Source organism: Sander vitreus, chromosome 19 (genome assembly GCF_031162955.1).
Source record: "Sander vitreus isolate 19-12246 chromosome 19, sanVit1, whole genome shotgun sequence".
Classification (NCBI taxonomy): Eukaryota; Metazoa; Chordata; class Actinopteri; order Perciformes; family Percidae; genus Sander; species Sander vitreus.
The window spans coordinates 18459392-18480784 of NC_135873.1; the positions used below are offsets into that span (position 1 = coordinate 18459392).

Here is a 21393-nt window from a genome sequence, read left to right on the forward strand (position 1 = left end):
CCAAAGCGAGAGCTGTGTCCGGGTTCTCGGCAGTAAGTCGGACTCGTTTTAGGTGAGAGTTGGCCTCCGCCAGGGCTGCGCTTTGTCACCAATCCTGTTTGTAGTATTTATGGACAGGATATCGAGGCGTAGTCGGGGTGGAGAGGGGTTGCAGTTCGGTGGGCTGGGGATCTCATCACTGCTTTTTGCAGATGATGTGGTCCTGATGGCATCATCGGCCTGTGACCTTCAGCACTCACTGGATCGGTTCGCAGCCGAGTGTGAAGCGGCTGGGATGAGGATCAGCACCTCTAAATCGGAGGCCATGGTTCTCAGCAGGAAACCGATGGAGTGCCTTCTCCAGGTAGGGAATGAGTCCTTACCCCAAGTGAAGGAGTTCAAGTACCTTGGGGTCTTGTTCGCGAGTGAGGGGACAATGGAGCGGGAGATTGGTCGGAGAATCGGCACAGCAGGTGCGGTATTACATTCAATTTATCGCACCTTTGTGACGAAAAGAGAGCTGAGCCAGAAGGCAAAGCTCTCAATCTACCGGTCAGTTTTTGTTCCTACCCTCACCTATGGTCATGAAGGCTGGGTCATGACCGAAAGAACAAGATCCAGGGTACAAGCGGCCGAAATGGGTTTCCTCAGGAGGGTAGCTGGCGTCTCCCTTAAAGATAGGGTGAGAAGCTCAGTTATCCGTGAGGAGCTCGGAGTAGAGCCGCTGCTCCTTTGCGTCGAAAGGAGCCAGTTGAGGTGGTTCGGGCATCTGGTAAGGATGCCCCCTGGGCGCCTCCCTAGGGAGGTGTTCCAGGCACGTCCAGCTGGGAGGAGGCCTCGGGGGAGACCCAGGACTAGGTGGAGGGATTATATCTCTGGCCTGGCCTGGGAACGCCTCGGGATCCCCCAGTCGGAGCTGGTTAATGTGGCCCGGGAAAGGGAAGTTTGAGGTCCCCTGCTGGAGCTGCTACCCCCGCGACCCGACCCCGGATAAGCGGATGAAGATGGATGGATGGATGGATGTCGTACAGTGTAGGGAAACCTAATCTATAGACTACTTTTATTAATAATATCTTCCAAAACGTCAGGCATTACGGCACTCAGGGACAGCTTTGATATACCAGACCTATATGATAAGATTTAACAGAACTATACTGTATATTATATCCAAACAAGCCTTAGTGATAAAGGTAAAGATTATATATAATATTTATTTAAAAAAAAAAACTCTTAGCTGGCCGTTTCCCTCTGGAAACAGCCGGTTTCCCCCAGAGTGGCGAGTACCTGTATTTGGACTGGGATGGCACGGTTCCGGCGCGTTGCCCTCTCTACTAGACCCAATTCAGTACATAGATTCAAGAGCGCAGCTTTATGGAATTTAAATCGGCATATTAGCCAGTCATCGTCATGGTCCCTGAAGCCTTTTTCTCTCCTGATTCTTCCATTGGGGGTTAATCCTCCTGCAAGGCCAGCAGTGCCATCATGCAGCATTCAAACGAGGGTCACCGCAGTATAAATATGTTTACAACAATTAGAGTGATTGTAGACACCTTGCCAAAATCACAGCATCAACTAGTGGTATCCCCCACCCCGAGATACAATTTGAAGACGAAAGTCTAATAGGCAAACACACTTTTCTTCATGCACGAACAGTATTAAAGTGCGGACCGATAACGAGGACATTAAGTGTAACGATTGCGCAAGAGCTTAACGGCTGTATTTCCAGACTTTGACATTTGATGATATGTGCACAGTATTAAAGACAGATATTTAGTTATTTACACTGTGTTCTGCCGTAATCTAATGCTAGGATATTTAAATGCTATCCTGTATTCCATGGAGTCGGGCCATCTCATCCTCCTGCGCTCCGTAGCGGACAATGTGACGGTGAGACAGCGGCGATTAAATATTAACGAGTTTTGATTTAAGATTTGATTTCTATTTTACAAGGTGTTTATGGAACAATTATCACTGAGTACAAGCGCAAATAACACTGCTGGATTTAATCTTCATGGTAACGTGGATGATGTGGAGTGAAGAAATGTGCGTGAGGCATTAATACTTGAAAATATTAAGAGTAATCTTTATTCCCACATGTACTTTCTGCAGTCTGACTTCAATTCACCACCTCACCATCTTCGTCACCAATTCCCATTGTCTCCAAAATGTGCATGGGTCAGAGTTTGCGTGGAGGACCGCACATTCTCCTGTCAAGTTAGTTTTTTATAAATCACAACCTTTGCATGGGAAGTGGCGTACGCACATTTTCAGCCCCGTTTTGTGCGTACGCCACGTTTATAAATGAGACCCATGGAGTGGCCTAGCCAGTCTCCAGACCTGAACCCAATAGAAAATCTTTGGAGGGAGCTGAAAGTCCGTATTGCCCAGCGACACCCCTGAAACCTGAAGGATCTGGAGAAGGTCTGTATGGAGGAGTGGGCCAAAATCCCTGATCCCAAGAGTACCTATGATAAAAATTACAGACTTCTACATGCTTTGTAAGTAGGAAAACCTGCAAAATCTGCAGTGTATCAAATACTTGTTGTGTCCAGGACCTGATGGCTTTCCTACAGAGTTTTATAAGAAGTGCTCAGCAAAATTAGCCCCCTTACTCAAAGCTGTGTTTGGTGATAGTTTAGATTCTCAATGTCTCCCACCAATTCTACGCCAGGCATATTGATGCCGAGGCAAGGACCTCCACAAATTGTTCTTCTTACCGCCCAATAAGTCTTCTTAATGTAGATGTGAAGATACTGGCTAAACTATTGGCTCTCCATCTTGAATCTGTTTTGCCCACCATTGTGTCTTCAGACCAAAGTGGATTTAAAAAAATAGACATTTATTTTTTAATGTCAGGCATGTATTCAATATCCTTTACACGTCGTCCACCTCTCAACATCAAGAAGTACTTTTAGCTTTGGACGCCGAGAAGGCTTTTGATCGTGTCGAGTGGAATTTGTTTAATGTTCTTAAGCAGTTTGGCTTTGGAGACACTTTTATTTCTTGGGTCAAACTGTTGTACACTTCACCTCTGGCTTCTGTCAGAACTAATGACACTTATTCACCGTACTTTCCTCTTCAGCGCGGAACTAGACAGGGTTGTCCACTGTCTCCTCTGCTTTTTGCATTGATAATGGAGCCCCTTCCAGCCACCAGGCAGCGTACAGATATCAAAGGGATCTTCAGAGCAAATCAGGAACACATAATTTCTTTGTATGCTGATGATGTCCTTCTCTATATATCTGACCCTCTTATATCTATTCCACATATTATCACCATCCTTAAAGACTTTGGTAGTTTCTCAGGGTACAAACTCAACCTTGGAAAAAGCGAGCTCTTACCGATTACTACGGTTGCCACTCAGACCCCACTTCATTCTCTACCTTTCAAAGTGACTAATAATAGACTTGAATCAATCCTTGAAACCCCACCTGAGGTGAAGGGAACAGTGTCAAGGTTATACACAACGATATTTGAAATGGAAGGTTCCTCATTGTCAATAATAAAAGAAAACTGGGAAAAGGATATAGATGCTAACATTCAATTCAATTCAGTTTTATTTATAGTATCAAATCATAACAAGAGTTATCTCGAGACACTTTACAGACGAGTAAGACAAAGCCCCAACAATTACAATAATTCCCTCAAGAGCAAGCATTAGTGGAAGCTATTGCGACAGTGGCGAGGAAAAACTCCCTTTCGGGAAGAAACCTCAGACAGACCCAGACTCTTGGTAGGCGGTGTCTGACGATGCCGGTTGGGGGTGTGATGAACAGTGGCAAAAATAGTCACAAAGACAATGGAACAGTGACTACAATGGTAGTCGTAGTAGTTCATGTCATAGTAGGGCACAGCAGGGCATTACGGGGTGTAATGTGGGACAGCACAGCATGGGTGGACGCGGTAGGACGCAAGGACGCAGCCGGACACTGCAGGGAATCGCAGAGCATAGCAGGGTGTAGTAGGTCCACAGCGACAGCTGCACCCAAAACTCAGGTCTTGGTGCCACCCTAATCCAAGGCGATATTCTGGGTGAAGAAGAAACATAAGGACTCCGGGGTGTAAACTCCCCAGAGCTAGGTTAGTAACAAGCATTTCTGGGAGAAGGATGCACATAAAAGGAACAAATGAAAAGAGAGATGAAAGAGCAGCTAATTGTGTCATAGGGAGGAAGGACATTCCCCAGCAGTCTAGAATTATAATAGCATAACTAAGAGAGGCAGGCTAAAGAGAGGTGCCGGATCGGGCTAGAACTCTCCCCTGCCGGAACGGGCTGTACTTCCTGCCTCCCTCTACTCTCACTATATTATTGATTATATGATAGGTAGATCTATTCTATAGTTGGAAAAAGAACATAAGGACTCCGGGGAATAAGCTCCTCGGAGCTACGTTAGTAACAAGCATTTCTGTGACACGAATACACACAGATGGAAAGAGAGAGGAGAGAGAAGCTCAGTGTGTCCTAGGAGGTACCCTGGTAGTCTAGAACTATAACTGTATAACTAAGAGCTGCAGAACTCTAAGTATATGTAAGCTTTCTATGTGGAGAAGCAGAGATGGGTCGGGGTGCGCCATGATTGTGGTTACACACCCATCCTCGCCAGTCTAGGCGTATGCTGCAACTCCTCATACCCTAATATAGTAGGCTTTCTATGAAGAGAAGCTGAAATAGGGAGGCGGTGCGTCATGACTGTGGCTACACACCTTCCCCCTACACACCTTCCCTCGCCGGTCTAGGCGAACGCTGCAACTCCTTACTCCCTAACTATAAGCTTTATCAAAGAGGAGAGTTTTAAGTTTACTCTTAAAGGTGGTGACGGTGTCTGCCTCCCGAACCCAGACTGGGAGCTGGTTCCACAGGAGAGGAGCCTGATAGCTAAATGCTCTGGCTCCCATTCTACTTTTAGAGACTCTAGGAACCACAAGTAACTCTGCATTCTGGGAGCACAGTGCTCTAGTGGGACAATAAGGTACTATGAGCTCTTCAAGATATGATGGTGCTTGACCATTTAGAGCCATGTAGGTCAGGAGAAGTATTTTAAATTCAATCCTGGATTTTACAGGAAGCCAATGCAGAGAAGCCAACACAGGAGAAATATGATCTCCCCTCTTAGTTCTTGTCAGAACACGCGCTGCAGCATTCTGGATCAGCTGGAGAGTCCTAAGAGTTTTATTTGGGCATCCTGATAATAGGGTTACAATAGTCCAGCCTGGAAGTAACAAATGCATGGACTAGTTTTTCAGCATCGTTTTGAGACAGGATGTTCCTAATTTTGGCAATGTTACGAAGGTGAAAAAAGGCTGTTCTTGAGGTTTGTTTTAAGTGGGCATTATAGGATATATCCTGATCAAAAATATCTCCTAGATTTCTGACAGTAGTGCTGGAGGCCATGGCAATGCCATCTAGAGTAATTATATCTTGGGATAAAGATGTTTGGAGGTGTTTAAGGCCCAGCACAGTAACTTCAGTTTTGTTTGAGTTTAACATCAGGAAATTGTAGGTCATCCATGATTTGATATCTCTAATGCATACTTGAAGCTTGGCTGGTCTCGTCTGGCTTGATTGATAGGTATAATTGGGTGTCATACGCATAACAGTGAAAGTTAATTGAGTGTTTCCTGATAATATTGCCTAGAGGAAGTATATACAAGGAGAAAAGGATTGGTCCAAGCACCGAGCCTTGAGGAACGCCATGGCTGACTTTAGCATACTTGGAGGATTTATCGTTGATATTAACAAATTGAGATCGATCAGAAAAATAGGACTTAAACCAGCTGAGTGCGATTCCTTTAATGCCAACTAAGTGTTCCAGTCTCTGTAAAAGGATGGTATGGTCAATAGTGTCGAATGCAGCACTAAGATCTAATAAGACAAGTATGGAGACAAGTCCTTTGTCAGCAGCAATTAGAAGGTCGTTAGTAATTTTCACCAGTGCCGTCTCTGTGCTATGATGCTTTCTAAATCCTGACTGAAAATCCTCAAATAGATTATTCCTGCGTAAAAAGTCACATAACTGATTAGCGACTACTTTCTCAAGGATCTTGGAGAGAAAGGGAAGATTCGATATAGGTCTATAGTTGGCTAAGACCTCAGGATCGAGGATGGGTTTTTTCAAAAGAGGTTTTATCACAGCTACTTTAAATGACTGCGGTACATAACCTGTTACTAAAGACATATTGATCATATCTAGTAATGAAGTGTTAACCACAGATAACGCTTCTTTTAAGTAGCCTCGTTGGGATGGGGTCTAATAGACAGGTAGATGGCTTTGCTGAAGAGACCTTTAGCATTAATTGTTGATGGTCTATCGGAAAAAAAGCAGTCTAAGTATATGTCAGGTCCTGTCGTTCTTTCTAGCACTCCTGCACTCAAAAGTGAACCGTTAGAAGTTAAGGGCAAAAAGGTGATGAATTCCATCCCTAATTGTTATAATTTTATCATTAAAGAAAGTCATGAAGTCGTCACTACTAAGACCTAGGGGAATAGATGGCTCAATAGAGCTGTGGCTATCTGTCAGCCTGGCTACAGTGCTGAAAAGAAACCTTGGGTTGTTCTTATTTTATTCTATTAGTGTTGAGTAATAGTCTGATCTGGCATTTCTGAGGGCCTTCCTATATGTTTTCAGACTGTCTTGCCAAACCAAACGAGATTATTCCAGTTGGGAAGTTGGAGTTGGAGGAACGCCATCTACTTTCAAGTTTTCGTGAGATTTGTTTTAATTTGTGAGTTTGGGAGTTATACCAAGGTGCTAGTTTCCTTTGCTTCATCATCTTCTTTTTGAGGGGAGCAACAGAGTCTAAAGTCGTCCGTAGGCAGGCCGTAGCACCGTCTACAAAATTATCAATTTGGGAGGGACTAAAGTTAGCATAAAGGTCTTCTGTTATATTAAAACACAATGTTGAGTTAAGTGCTGTTGGAATATCTTCCTTAAATGTAGCTATAGCACTGTCAGATAGGCATCTAGTGTAGAAGGTTTTATTTAATTTCGTAGTCGGGTAGTAAGAATTCAAAAGTTATTAAAAAATGGTCTGATAATAAGGAATTCTGTGGAAATACTATTAAATCTTCAATTTTGATGCCATATGACAGCACAAGGTCGAGGGTGTGGTTAAAACAGTGCGTGGCCTTATGCACACTCTGACTGAAACCAATTGAATCTAGTAGTGAGTTGAAGGCAGTACTAAGGCTATTGCTGTCAACGTCCACATGAATATTAAAATCACCTACAATAATCTGATTTTAGGACTACACATGACAAAAACTCTGAGAATTCACATAAAAATTCAGAATACGGGCCTGGCGCTCGGTAAACAACAACAAATATAATTGACTGTACTGTTTTTCATATCGGATGTTGAACATTAAGAACAAGGCTTTCAAACGAGTTATAATTAAGTTTAGGTTTAGGATTGATTAACAGGTTTGAGTCAAATATGGCTGCAACTCCCCCTCCTCGGCCTGAGCCTCGAGGAATATGAGTATTAATATGACTGGGAGGAGTGGCTTCATTTAGACTAACATATTCTTCATGTCCCAGCCATGTTTCAGTAAGACTGAATAGATCAATTTGATTATCTGATATCAAATCATTTACCAATATTGCTTTAGAAGACCTACCTTTAGAGATCTAATATTTAATAGTCCACATTTGATTCTCCTATTCTGTTCTATCGTTGCAGTGGCTGTTTTAATTCCAATTAGGTTGTTATGTATGGCACCTCGCTGGTTTACGTTTGATTTTACCGATCTCAGTCGGGGGACAGACACCGCAGTTATGGGATTAAGGATGGGTGGCTGCTCCAAAGAAGGCACAGAGGAGCGTGTAGCGCTGTACCTGTGATTACTGATTTTACTGATTCTTACTGGAATGATATAGCTGGTCTGTGGGTTAGCAGAGTTATTGAAAAGGAGTGAGAGCTTATGGGAGTGTGAGACTGGGAAGTGCGCTTGTACATGTGTTTACGGGGTGCAGACAGTCAATATAAGGTCTTGGTCTGCACCCATGTCTTGGTCTGCACGGCGTGCCGTAGATTCTCACATAGCATCTGGCTGCCGCGTCTATTGGGATGAATCCCGTCCCTACTGAACAGGGAGCCACGTTCCCAAAACAGATTAAAATTGTCAATAAAACCGATGTTGTGGATGCTGCATGTATGCTGGAGCCAGGTGAGTAGTCTGCTAAAAAGGCATACTCCGCGACCTCGAGATGGAAGTGGGCCCGAAATAAAAATCTTCTTCCCAGTGCTTTTTAAAGCTTCAATGAGAGTACCAAAGTCTTTCTTTGTGCGCTCACTCTGCTGATAGGACATCAATCCACAATGGATCACGATGCGTTCAATGGAGGTCGGGAGTGAGGGCATCAGGTCCACAGCCTTAGCCAGGATGTCTGCAACTTTGGCTCCAGGAAAGCAGTGTGTGACAGCATTAAAAAACCGTATATCCCGAGTGATGGAGTCACCAATAATTATTGTAGTTGGGGGGAAGAGTGGACGAGGAGTGCGGGGGCGTGAATGGCCGGTGGCAGGAACAAAACAGGCATTATCGGTTTCAGATGGACAAGGATAAGAAGAGGAATATTGCTTACCATTCGGAGGGGGAGTTTGTTTTTGAGGAACGTTGTCATTTGGCCGGTTCAGGCAAGGGATGCCATCGGACCGACTGATTACCGCATCCCTCAGAAGTTTTCGGCGCGAGGCAGCGGTCCTCTCTCGTGACGACAGCTGGTCATTCGGCTTTGAAGTGGGGCTCGCCCGGGTAACATTCGGCTTCGACAGGGCATCGAGGCGACTGGAGAGGCTGAGGGCAGGAGGCGATGGAGCCCTACCCGAGGCTCTCTTTCGGCCGCAAACCACTTTAGTCCAGGATGGCCTGATGGTCAGTGTCGAGCAAGAGGATGGATGTGGGCAGGCGGATGGGTCCCAAAGCGCAGTATCCTGGAAAGCCGCCGAGAGAGTTGTGATTTGGAGCGATTGATTTTGAGCAACGTCCAGGTAGGCTGTTAACAAGGCATCTTTGGTTTTTAAGTCCTCTGAGAGCCGACGAACTTTTTCCCTAAGGTCAGAAATTTCTTTGTTTGCATTTTCAAGCAACGAGGAAATCCTGTGGGGAAATGGGGACTCGCCAGGTGTGGAGGTAGCCATGGAGCTGGCGTTAGCCTGAAGCTAATGTTTACTACTCGTAGAAAATGTGCGGTCCTCCACGCACAGGTACGTAGATTTGCGGCGATTCTGGCTCTTTATAGAGACTAAAGGCTACCAGGGGGCTAATAAGAAACAAAAAACTAAGCAACTAGTACAACATTTTCTCGAAATAATACTGTTTTCCTCCGTCTGTCTTCTCTCTCTCTACACTCTCACACGGCGTTACCTTCCGGTCACAATCCAAATTGTGCTCTCGCGAGAATCAGACAGGTTAAACAACTGAAGATCAATGGTATGACATAATTCAAAGAATTCACTCTTCCTCCATTTGTGCGAGGCATAGTCTCATTCAGTTTAAGATTGTACATAGGCTTCATATGGCTAAGGTTAAACTATCTAAAATATTTCCAGGGGTCGACCCTATTTGTGACAGATGTAAGCAGGCACCTGCCACTCTGTTCCACGCATTTTGGTCATGTCCTAGTTTAACAGCTTTCTGGTCCTCAATATTTGAAGTATACTCAGCGATTTCAGGTTTAACTGTTGATCCCTGTCCTTTCATTGGACTTTTTGGCGTTCCATCAGAGGACCTTCCTTTACAAAAGTCACAACTAAGCTGTATAGCCTACTCCTCCCTTTTAGCTCAGCGACTCATTCTCTTAAATTGGAAGAATGACAAACACCCTTCCTTTGGCAGATGGATCTGTGATGTCATGTTTTTCCTTAAGATAGAAAAAATTAGATACACACTAAATGGATCAATGAGAAAGTTTGATGTGGTGTGGAAAAATGTACAATGCACCTTGGCTCTGGATAGCGATTGTACAAGATGACTATGTAACTACTTTGTGGACTTTTTCTGTGTAATGTAGAATTTTTTTTATTTTTTATTCATTTTCCCTGTCTTTGTCTTAAGTGTTTACTGTTTTTGTGTATTTGTCTGAAAGCACAATAAAAATACGTTGACCAAAAAAAAAAAAAATTAAATTAAAATATATATTTGCTACATAAAATAAGCTATGATGAATCATACAAAATAACAAACCTCAGAAACCAGTGATTGGATCAAAACAGCTTTTTGATGACATAATTAAAAAACATATTATGCATGACAATGTGTGTAGTTTTGAAATTGAGTTGACCAATGCAGAGGATATAGAAAAGCTTCTTTTAGCACTCAAGAGTGATAAGCCTTCTGGGGTGGCTAATCTGGATAGCAGATTACTGCAGATAACAGCTAAGATTGTGGTCAAGCCCTTAAGTCATATTTTTAATTTATGCTTTGATAACTGTGTTTTTCCTCAGTTGTGGAAGATTGCAAAGGTTATTCTACTTCCCAAAAACAGTAAAGAGCCATTTATAGGGTCAAACAGCAGGCCGATCAGTATATTACCTGTCTTAAAGGGGTGATAGAATGCAAAACCGATTTTACCTTGTCATAGTTGAAAAATGACAGTTTGGAGGGTAAATAGGACATACATAGAATCTCAAAATCCCATTGACACCCCTTTCCTCTGCAAATCTCACAATTTGAAACTGCTGCTGAAAACGGGCGAATCTCAACAAAGCTCAAAGTTGACGTCAACTTCTCAACTCCTAGTCTTTGTCACGCCCCAACATTTGCATAGGCTACACCACTGACCTGAGGTCAGCTTAGTCTTCTGAATCTAGCTAGGTCAGGCAGATCTCCAGAGGTCCGCTATTTCATTACTAAATTCACTTCTGAGACTTTTTAATGCGAAAGTCAACTATATAGTATGAGTATAGAAATATGGACGGTTTTACGAAAATGTATGGCTAATTGCAAATTTTGTCCAACTGTGTGTTGCAGTTCAGCAGGAGCTCAGCAGGCTAACATGACAGCGGCCGGTGCTGCCTCGCCGCCCGACGTGTCCTTCTTCTTCACAGACCCCGGCTCGCTGTGAGCTAGATGGATCTCCGTCACTATATCCACCTATCCAAATAGGGCCATAACACAGGGATGCATAAGGGCCCATAAAATAGCAACCGGGCAATTTTCAGCCCAATCAATGTTACATATCCTATTAGGAGACCTTAAGGAACAGTGTGAAATACCCTATATAATCAATTATATCACCCCTTTAAGCAAATTACTGGAGGGAATTGCATTTAAGCAGATTCAGCATTATTTTACAGTAAATGGCATTAACTCAGATGTTCAGCATGCATATAAAGTAGGATACTCTACAAGTACAGCACTAGCTGCCCTAACTGATGATTGGCTAAAACAAATTGACAGGAAGTCAATTGTAGGAGTTGTGCTATTAGATTTCAGTGCAACCTTTGATATTATAGATCATAAGCTACTACTACTCATGAAGCTATGTGCTTATAAATTCAAAGACTCTTCTAAAAATTACTTGTTTAATAGATAACAATGTGTGATATTTAACGGCACCATCTCAAACATGGAGACTCTTCAATGCGGTATTCCACAAGGAAGTTGCCTTGGCCCTCTCCTTTATTCTATCTTTGTAAATGCTATGCCATATGTATTAAAAAATGCAGGTATGGCAATCTAAGCAGATGACACTACAATGTACACCTCTGCAGGGAACGTCGAACAGTCAATAGGCCGCTGCAACAGAAGTTAATGCTTGTTGATAAATGGGTCTCAGAAAACAAATTAAAATTAAATGTTTCAAAAACAAAAAGTATAATATTCGGCTCAAAGCATGCATTAACGTCGGACCACAAACCGCCTTTCATTGCAGGGAAATGCTGTCGAACAGGTAAAAGTGGCTAAATTGTTGGGTGTCAGGATTGATGGAACATTGTCATGGACTATTAATATTAACAACATAGTGTCCAAAATGAGTAGAAACATATCCATCATTAAAAGATATGCTTGACTGTTGACAGAGTCAACAATTGTGTTAGGAACACAGTCTCTAGTCTTGTCCCATCTAAACTATTGCTCTATGATCTGGTCTAGTGTGTCAAAACAGGAGCTTGTCAAATTACAGCTCACTCAAAACAGAGCAGCTCACCTTGTTCTTCGTTGCCTCATAAGGAGTAATGTGGAAGAAATGCATACAGGCTGTCATGGATGACAGTGATGAAAGACTAGCATGCAGCCTGGTGGTATTTTTAAAGAATATTTGTACATTACGTAAACCCACCAACCTGTTCTCGCAGCTATTACCTACCAATGATAGACATGGTTATGATATCAGACTGGCCGTAGGTTATGGCTTTTCTCTGCCATTGCCCAGAACCAATGCTCTTAAAAAAAATGGTAATATATAGAGCTGTAACAGCCTCTCCTCACATTTAATCCTAATGGGAAATACTTCAAGCTTCAAAAAGAAACTAATAGAAGCTGTTATCAGCAAGGAGTTTAGGTTTGATTCTGTAATTCATTTCTCTTTTTTCTTTCTTTCTTTACTATATATTTTATTTCTTGTTACTGTTTCCTTTTGTTTTTTATAACATGAAAAACATGCTACTGTGCCTTTTTGTTTTACAAAATCCAGGAGGTTTTCATTGTTCTAATATAACATGTATTTTGCTTTATAATATTTGTTTGTGTTAGTCTTGTGTTGGACCCCAGGAAGAATAGTCTTCACTACGGTGATGACTAATGGGGATCCTTAATAAACAAATAAACAGTGAGATAATAGAAAATATTAATTACACATTTAATAAATGCCTATATTATAGGCTAGTAAAACTGAATAAGTCATGTTAAATGCTTCATGTTATTTACAGTTTCAGTTACAGTATTTTGTTTTTTATCTTTGTCAATATCCCAAACTCTTTTGAGTCTGTCTGTATGTGTATCATATATATATATCTGCAATTTTTTATTATATTTTCATAGAACATTATATTTAATGGGTAAAAGAAGTTGTATTGTTGATTGTAATAGATTCAAAAGTAATCTCTTTCTTTCTATAATGAATACAGTGTAGTATAGTACAATATAGTGTATTGTAGTACATTTTAGTGTAGTGTAATATAGTGTACAGTATACAGTACAGTACACATAATAGAACAGTGTAGTATAATATAGTGTAGTGTGTTGTATAATCTAGCAAACTAATCAGACTGATGTCCTGTACATAACCATGTTCCACCTGCCTTTGTCTTTACTGTTAGGTTAAAAGAAACGCCTGGGGTACAACCAAGTACATGGAGCTGTACATAGTGGCTGACAACACACTGGTAAGCTAACAGTAACCCTCCATTCTACAGCAGAATATTTCTGTGCACATCAATGTGAGCGCCGTGTTTGACGTCAGACAGCCATCAAATGGAAACAGGTTCCATGTCTTAAACAATTATCTCATTCCAGCTAATGGAGCTCTTTCATGAGAGCTGAGGCGGAAGTATTTGTCTCCTTAATGACATGTATTAAGGTGGATTCTAAAGGTGGAAGGGCTTTTAAATAGACACTAAGCTGCAGTGATGATATGCTATATCTTCATAAAAGTCTGTTAGGATTTGTCTTCTACATTAATACCATGGTAACAACATGGTGACCAATAAGAATCTGGTCCTCTCCTTCTGTAATTGGTATAATTATGCTGATGGACCGGGGTAGAAGTGGTAAAGCATGACGGGTTGGGTTGTAGTTATGTTTTCATGGGTCATTAGTCTCTGCAGGAAGCTTAAGAAATAATTTTCTTTAGCATTTTATTTATTTTTCTGACCGCTGACCTCATTCATGCCACTAATACTCCCCCATTTTCCCTGTCCTGCAGTTTAAACGGCAGAATAAGGACTATGGAAAGACCAAAGCGAGGATAATGGAAATTGCCAATTATGTGGATAAGGTAAGGCTGATGGGTTCTCGTGCTGCAGACTGCATTTCTCCAGAAAACAAACAGCTCCATTCACCAAACTAATAGATATTATTGTACAGTCGGCGCATATCTCCATGTCATCTATTATTGATCAACTTTGAAGTTTGTTGATGTTCCAAATAAATAATCAGTGATTGAAAAGTGATCACAAATGTCTACTGTTGTATGAAGCCTCATCAGGATTTAATCAATAGCGTCCTTCCACAGCCCTGAAGGAAGATTGGGAAAAAATTGCCTTGTGTGACCAGACTGTGTTATGGGAGCTTATGGCAAGATTGTGGACAAAGCTGTGTATGTGCAGGTACATATTTGTTGTGTGTTTAGTTTTATAGGGCTCTGAACATTCGCGTGCCTCTGATTGGTCTGGAGGTTTGGACCGACAGGGATCAATGTATCGTCACTGAGGAGCCAAACGCCACCCTCTGGTCCTTCCTCCAGTGGAGACAGAAGCTGAAATCCCGCAAGAAACATGACAACGCACAGCTGCTGACGTAAGCAATGGACACACACACACACACACACACACACACACAGTTGCACCTAAGCTACAGTTGCCATGTAGAAAAAGCAGTACATCAGCAACACAGCAGCTGGTGAGTTCTGCTCACTCAGAAGCATTTCTGCAGTGCTCTCAGCCCTTAACACAATCAATGTGGTTACACAGAAAATAGACTTGATTGTGTTAATGCGCGTTTGCTAACAAGTTCGCTATGTCAACTTAAAAGGTTAAAATCAGGTATTGCAGGTTTAAGGTCTAAGAAACATATTCAGTGTATTTCCCGCTTCATAAAACATTTAAAAAGCAGATTTTTGAGAACATTGTGAAACCTGAATTAGTTTACATCAATGTTTACTAGCTAGCTGTCTTCTTCACTACTTTTTGTTGCCACATTGCTGCATTTAATGGCATGTTACAGCCAGGGGTTAAAGTGGGCCAGAACGATCTACAACGCCGTTTTGGCACCTTTGATTAATAAGAAAATTAATCTAATTGGCAGTTTCACACATCAGTGTTTCCATTTAAAAAAAATGGAATGCTTGTCAGCAACCAGCGTTGTGTGCTCTCATTAATTTGGCATGCAGTTACCACACACCAGTCATAATTCTGTTTTGATAAAAACTCCTGGCAATTGCTCCTGGTGTTCTTCACCAGTGTTTTGGAAGAAGGAAAAAACAAGAGTAACAAGTGAACTAGCTTTAAGATTGAGTTTTCTTTACGTGCTGTGTAGTGGATAGAGAATTTAACATAATAGGAAACTTTGAAGTGTTAAATTTGAGAATGGAATTTGGGGTGGTGTTAGGTAACATAAAAACACAAGGCCGTCTCTACAGCCAGTGTTTGTCCGTTCTGGGCTACTGTAGAAACATGATGGTGCAACATGGCGGACTCTGTGGAAGAGGAACGGCTCCCTATGTAGATATGAAGGGCTCATAAGTAAAACATATTTTTTGTTAGTTTCAGGTCATTATACAATAATGAAAACATAGTTATGAATATTATATTCTATGTCTGCCAATTGATCCCCTTTAATCCTACATACTGCTCCTTTAAGTAGAAACTCGCCATGAACTTCAAGTTTTCGACTACAAATTGTTCTTTAAGATGCGCAGCAGCTCTGTGGCTGCACAAATCTAGTGTTGACACTGACAGGGGACTGCAGCTGTTGCTACAGCTGCCTACACCAACCACTTAACTGCTCATGCTTTACATTCTTATCTGTTTGAATTGTACACTTCAAGTCTATTATCTTCTGGCTCAACTTAACTATTTAGCCAATGACAAGGTGTGTCTAATCCTGACTTATACTTAAATGAGTCACAGAGTGTGATCTTTGAAAAAAAAGGCTTGATGTATGATTGATTTTTTTTAAACAATGTTTTTATTAATTTTCATTGCAATAAATTTTTTTAACAACCCCCTCATCCCAACCCACAACAAAAATTTCTCTCTCAACCTTTGCCGTACTACAACAATCAAAAACAAAAATGCTAATTATATGGCAGTATCACAGTAGCAGCTCCCCTATGTCTCCTTCTTTTACAAACCGGTCAAATGGTTTCCAGATTTTCTAATACATCCCCAATTTGCCTCTCAATATATATGTCAGTCCCTCCATGGACGTACATTGCGCCATATTCTTGATCCAATCTCCAATAGTATGTGCCTCCATTTTCTTCCAGATGAGAGCTTTAGTACTTTTTGCCTCTAGTATAGCAAAATCAATACATTTATATTCTTGAGGTTTCAGATTAATTTGTTGGATACAGGTGCAGCAAAATCATCTTAGGGTCAAGTGGAATGTTCACAGACAAGATGAATATAGTTCAGTCAGGACCACTTTGTCAAATAGATTCATTCATCTGCAATTTGTATTTGGCGGTATAGCTCTGTTCTGGGGAGCACACCTCCCTGCCCTTCCATGTGCATACATGGAAAGCCTTAAGCGGGGAGAGCAGCAGTGCAGGATCCTCCTATGGTACAGAACAGAGCAGCATTAATGACAACAGACATGACATTGATTAAGTGAGACAACATGAATATACGCATATTTAAAAGGAGGAGCTGGGGTGGAGGTGGGTTGCAAGCGCTAGAAGAGATGCAGCGAGGTAGGCTGGGAAAAGCAGTTAAATAGAGCACTCTGATTTGGAAATCCAATCATATGCTCAGGAGGGAATTAACTGAGCCATCAGCTGGTGTGCTGGCTTAGGAACTGTCAGCTATGAGCTGAGATAATAGCCAAGCTTGACTCCATGACCTGCCAGAACTTACGCTATACTTCATTTTTATTGATCACCTCCCTCTAGAATGTTTTAATTTTGTCAAACTCCCAGACACAGTGCATACATGTTCCTTTAGCCTCATTGCATTTAAAACAAAGGTCAGGTATATTACTGTTGTATTTATTCAATTTAACAGGAGTTAATTATATTGGAGTAGCTTTAAATTAGAGTTTGCTGTTTTTTTCTGAGATGCGTCACAAGTTTTCTTCCAATTTTTTTCTTTTAAGTCTGCCCTCCATGTCTCAAGTCTAGCTATCAATGTTTCTTTAGAGCTAGATGCAAGCCAGTTATATATTGATGAAATCAAACCCCTTCATTGCAATTGTTGATGAGAGTGCAGGAATCCCTACTGATTGGTTATGCATAGAATAAATAAAGTTCCTCATTTGGAGATATTTAAAAAAAAAAAATGTTCTACATCTTATACATTAAAGAAATTTCTTCAAAGGTCATTAGGATCCCTTTTTTAAAGGTCCAGTGTGTAACGTGTTTAGTGGCTCATTATCAAAATCTGTGTTGCGCGTTCACAAACCTGTCCTTTTTCATGAATATTTACCTCCACCATCAATTCCAAGTATTCCTTTTGGCTTAAAATTTACATTTGCATTCGCATGAACTGGGGTAGACGCTCCATATTCATGCGCCATCTTGAAATACGTTAGCCAGTAAGGGACATACAGGACATACTGCTCTGCCTTTCGCGTTTTCGCTGTCACATGATAAACTCACAGGTGCTGCAAACATGGAGGGCCATATGTATTCAAAATCCAAATTTCACTTCTTCGCCCAGAAAAAGAAAAAGGATATTGAAAAGAGCAAAAGACCGGCTTTTTGAAGCATGAAGGCTAAGGTAGCTGTAATACGTACTTTGAACTGCGTGGTGCGAGAGAGTTGATTGTGATATATGATCTCAACGCTAGATGGGAGAAATTCCTACACATTGGACCTTTAAAGAGGTCACGTACTTTGCTTATTCCTTACTTTGCTCTAATCTGAAATCCTACATCCAGCTTGCCTGGTTTAAATTAACATTGCCCCACACCGAGCTGAATTGTGACAGAAAGTCCAATATGTTAATATATTCTTTTACCTCATACCATACATTAACCATATTAAGAACTATAGCATTAGCAGTATGTGTTCTTAATTACTTTAGTTTGGCTGAATACAGGTACTAATGCAATGGTACCTTAAAGGAGCCTTACTCTATGTCCATCCAAGACAGAGCATCTCCAGAAGAAAAATTATTTTTTTTAGTATATATCAATCATTTGATTGATATATTTATCGATGTCAAAGACAGAAAAAATAAGTTAGTTTAAAGAAGTTATCTTGGTAACTCGGTATGCTTGTAGATGGTGACTTACATTATGGAGAGCCAATGAGAAACTCCAAAATTCACTGTAAAAACAAATGGTCTCATCTAAACAGCGCAGCGGTCTACAGAACACGGTTGATAAAATCACCTGAAAGAAATAAACATCTGTGTGTATTAATTGATCAATTCTCCACTAACAGTGGAGTGTAACGAGTTACATTTACTCCGTTACTCGCTAATTTATCCAAGGAAGGGTTAAAATCAAAGGCAGCTGGACTTGGTTAAAGGTGCTCCGAAGACGTTTCATCTCTCATCCGAAAGACTTCTTCAGTTCTGACTGAAAAATAGGGGGAACCCAGCTATTTAACCTCTCAGGAGTCCTTTCATCTCTTCCCAGGAAATTAAACAAACGCTCACATTTGGCCTCATGTGAAAGTGCCAACAAAAGTCATTCAGACTTGGTCTCGGGTGTCTCCAACGGCCCTAACCGCTGTTGTTACAACAGCCAGGAGCACTAACAAACGAAGCGGTATTGAACATCTTGACAACGACCCCACAGATGTTAAATAGCTGTTTCCTCTACCTTCCAGTCAGAATTGGAGAAGTCTCTCAGATGAGAGACAAAGTGTTTTCGGAACACCTTTAACCAAGTCCAGTTGCCCTTGATTTTTAACCCTTCCTTGGATAACTATGACCTGGATGACTGACAACCTCCACAGACACTCACTACTTTAGTCATGTTTTCTCTAACTTAGGTAGTCATTTTGATGACTGTGTTTTACTTGTACCTAAATAATTGTTTTTACAAAGTAACAGTACTTCCTCGAGGACAGTTTTCGCTACTCTACCCACCTCTGACTTAACATTATTCTCTTTTTCCAGTGAAAGTTGCCGTTTTAGTTTTTGTTTGTTGAGAGAACCTGCAGACCTTCTGCCCTGATGTTTCTACACTGATTAGTGCATGGTTTCATAATCATCACGGTACCTCAGCTAATAGGAAAGATTATTAACTCCACATGCACCTCCTATCCCCCGAGGAGCCTCTGTGTGGCCCTAATGACAGAAACCCTCCCAGCTTTGGGTCAGGTAATTACATATTTTGTTAGTGTGTAAATTGACAAATGATTAGTTAAACAGAGATTTTATTAAGCAAAAGATCTCGCTTCAGTCGGCTATAATTGGGCCGAACAACTCGGCATGCCGGCAGTAGCAGCATCGCAGTTTGACTGCCGGTGTACACACACACACACACACACACACACACACACACTCTTACATTCATTCCATTCATCCTTAAGCAGTACATTGGTGGCCCCTCTTGCTCCATAATTAGTTGGGCCTATTTTGTTTTGATTCATCAGACAGGGCTTGATTTTGTTTATGGATGGTAAGTGACGACAGCCAGGAGACCACATGGGGGATTGAGGTTCTCCGCATACCCTCTCCCACATCTGAAAGGCTTGTCATGTCTGCCACTTTGCACTGCTGTTGCATCAGCAATCAATGTGCAACCACTGTGGAGTCTGTAAGTGAACAGGTTGAAGATTAAGGTTAAGTGATTTTTGTGTGTGTGTGTGTGTGTGGCTCCGATAGCGGTGTGATTTTCAAGGGGACAACTATTGGGATGGCACCGCTGGAGGGAATGTGCAGCCTGGAAAACTCTGGAGGCATCAACGTGGTACGTGGGAAGACATTTCTCCTCTTTTCTTCCACTCTATCATTTCTACTCCCTGCTGTGTTTTCTTTTCACTCATAAAAACTCCCTTTCCCCCTCAGTATTTTCTCCCAGCTTGAATTCATATTCTATTGATTGTCTTTGCTTTGTGTGTGTAGGACGTCCTCTAAAATATAGACTTTTGGTCATCACTTCTTCATGTTGCATGAGAGAGGTTAAAGCTGCACTCCCATTTTTGTATCATAATTATATATATATTTTTTTTATAATAATATATAATATACGTTTTTGGCCTCTTTCAGCTCAGTGTTTTGGTTTGCACAACATTGATCCCACAGGCGGCTTCTGTCGGCACGCGTGCCCATCTGTTTACAGCTTTTCATCGTTCGCTGAAGTGCCCAGCTAGCTGCTAGCATAACAGTTCGTCACTTTTTCCAGACTTTATTGCCACTTTTTCAAGCGATCCAGTTGTATAGCAGTCGATAGTAAAATATAAAGTCTTTCTAATGATCCAATCCCACTTCGGACACCAATTGTCGTGACCTTGACTGAAGTACATGAACACCTATTCGTGATGGAGGCATATGGGTAAAGAGATGCCACGACAATGATCATTCAGTTCAGAGTTTACTGAAGGAACTTCAGGATACAGCACTCACCAAACAACACAGGAATAATGATGAGCAATACAGGTAGGCTAAGTCTTTAGACGGTAATGTTATAGCTTGTAACTAGTTCGGGTTGTCGATCGTTGTCCCTGGCACAGACGGAAGAGGTTCACTCATACGTCCATACACTTCAGAATTCGGAAAACATAACACACATAAACGTTGCCCTCGAAACCTAACGGCAATAGGCTGAATTCTACCCATGCTACAGTATAAACTCTGCTGACAGTAGTTTCCGCGGCGGGAGGTAACATTATACAATATACTGTAGTATCAAATACAAAACATTCAACAAGTACCGTGATCCAGTACTTTCACAACAATAAACAGGACACACACGAGGTCCAAAATCACATTCAATGTAGTAACAAGTTGCAGCAATAGCTGTTACTGACATGACACACACCTACAGGTGCTAGTCATATATTTAGAATATCATGAAAAAGTTGATTTATTTCAGTAATTCCATTAAAAAAGTGAAACTTATAATGTATACATTCATTCCACACAGACTGATATATTTTAAGTGTTCATTTCTTTTAATTGTGATGATTATAACTGATAACTAATGAAAACCCCAAATTCAGTATCTCAGAAAATTAGAATATTACTTAAGACCAATAGAAAAAAAGGATTTTTAGAAATGTTGGCCAACTGAAAAGTATGAACATGAAAAGTATGAGCATGTATAGCACTCGATACTTAGTTGGGGCTCCTTTTGCCTGAATTACTGCAGCAATGCGGCGTGGCATGGAGTCGATCAGTCTGTGGCACTGCTCAGGTGTTATGAGAGCCCAGGTTGCTCCAATAGTGGCCTTCAGCTCTTCTGCATTGTTGGGTCTGGCGCATCACATCATCCTCTTCACATTACCCCATAGATTTTCTATAGGGTTAAGGTCAGGCGAGTTTGCTGGCCAATTAAGAACAGGGATACCATGGTCCTTAAACCAGGTACTGGTAGCTTTGGCACTGTGTGCAGGTGCCAAGTCCTGTTGGAAAATG

At 41.4% G+C, this 21393-nt stretch overlaps 1 protein-coding gene across 1 annotated transcript in view; it reads left to right on the forward strand.

The window, feature by feature from the left end:
- The window catches only part of adam19a (ADAM metallopeptidase domain 19a), a 313483-nt gene that overhangs the window by 233803 nt on the left and 58287 nt on the right, over nt 1-21393 (forward strand). The window contains exons 7-10 of the mRNA XM_078275712.1: nt 13243-13308; nt 13848-13919; nt 14274-14440; nt 19642-19726. Coding sequence (XP_078131838.1) covers nt 13243-13308; nt 13848-13919; nt 14274-14440; nt 19642-19726 — 390 coding nt within the window. The remainder of the gene's footprint in view (nt 1-13242; nt 13309-13847; nt 13920-14273; nt 14441-19641; nt 19727-21393) is intronic.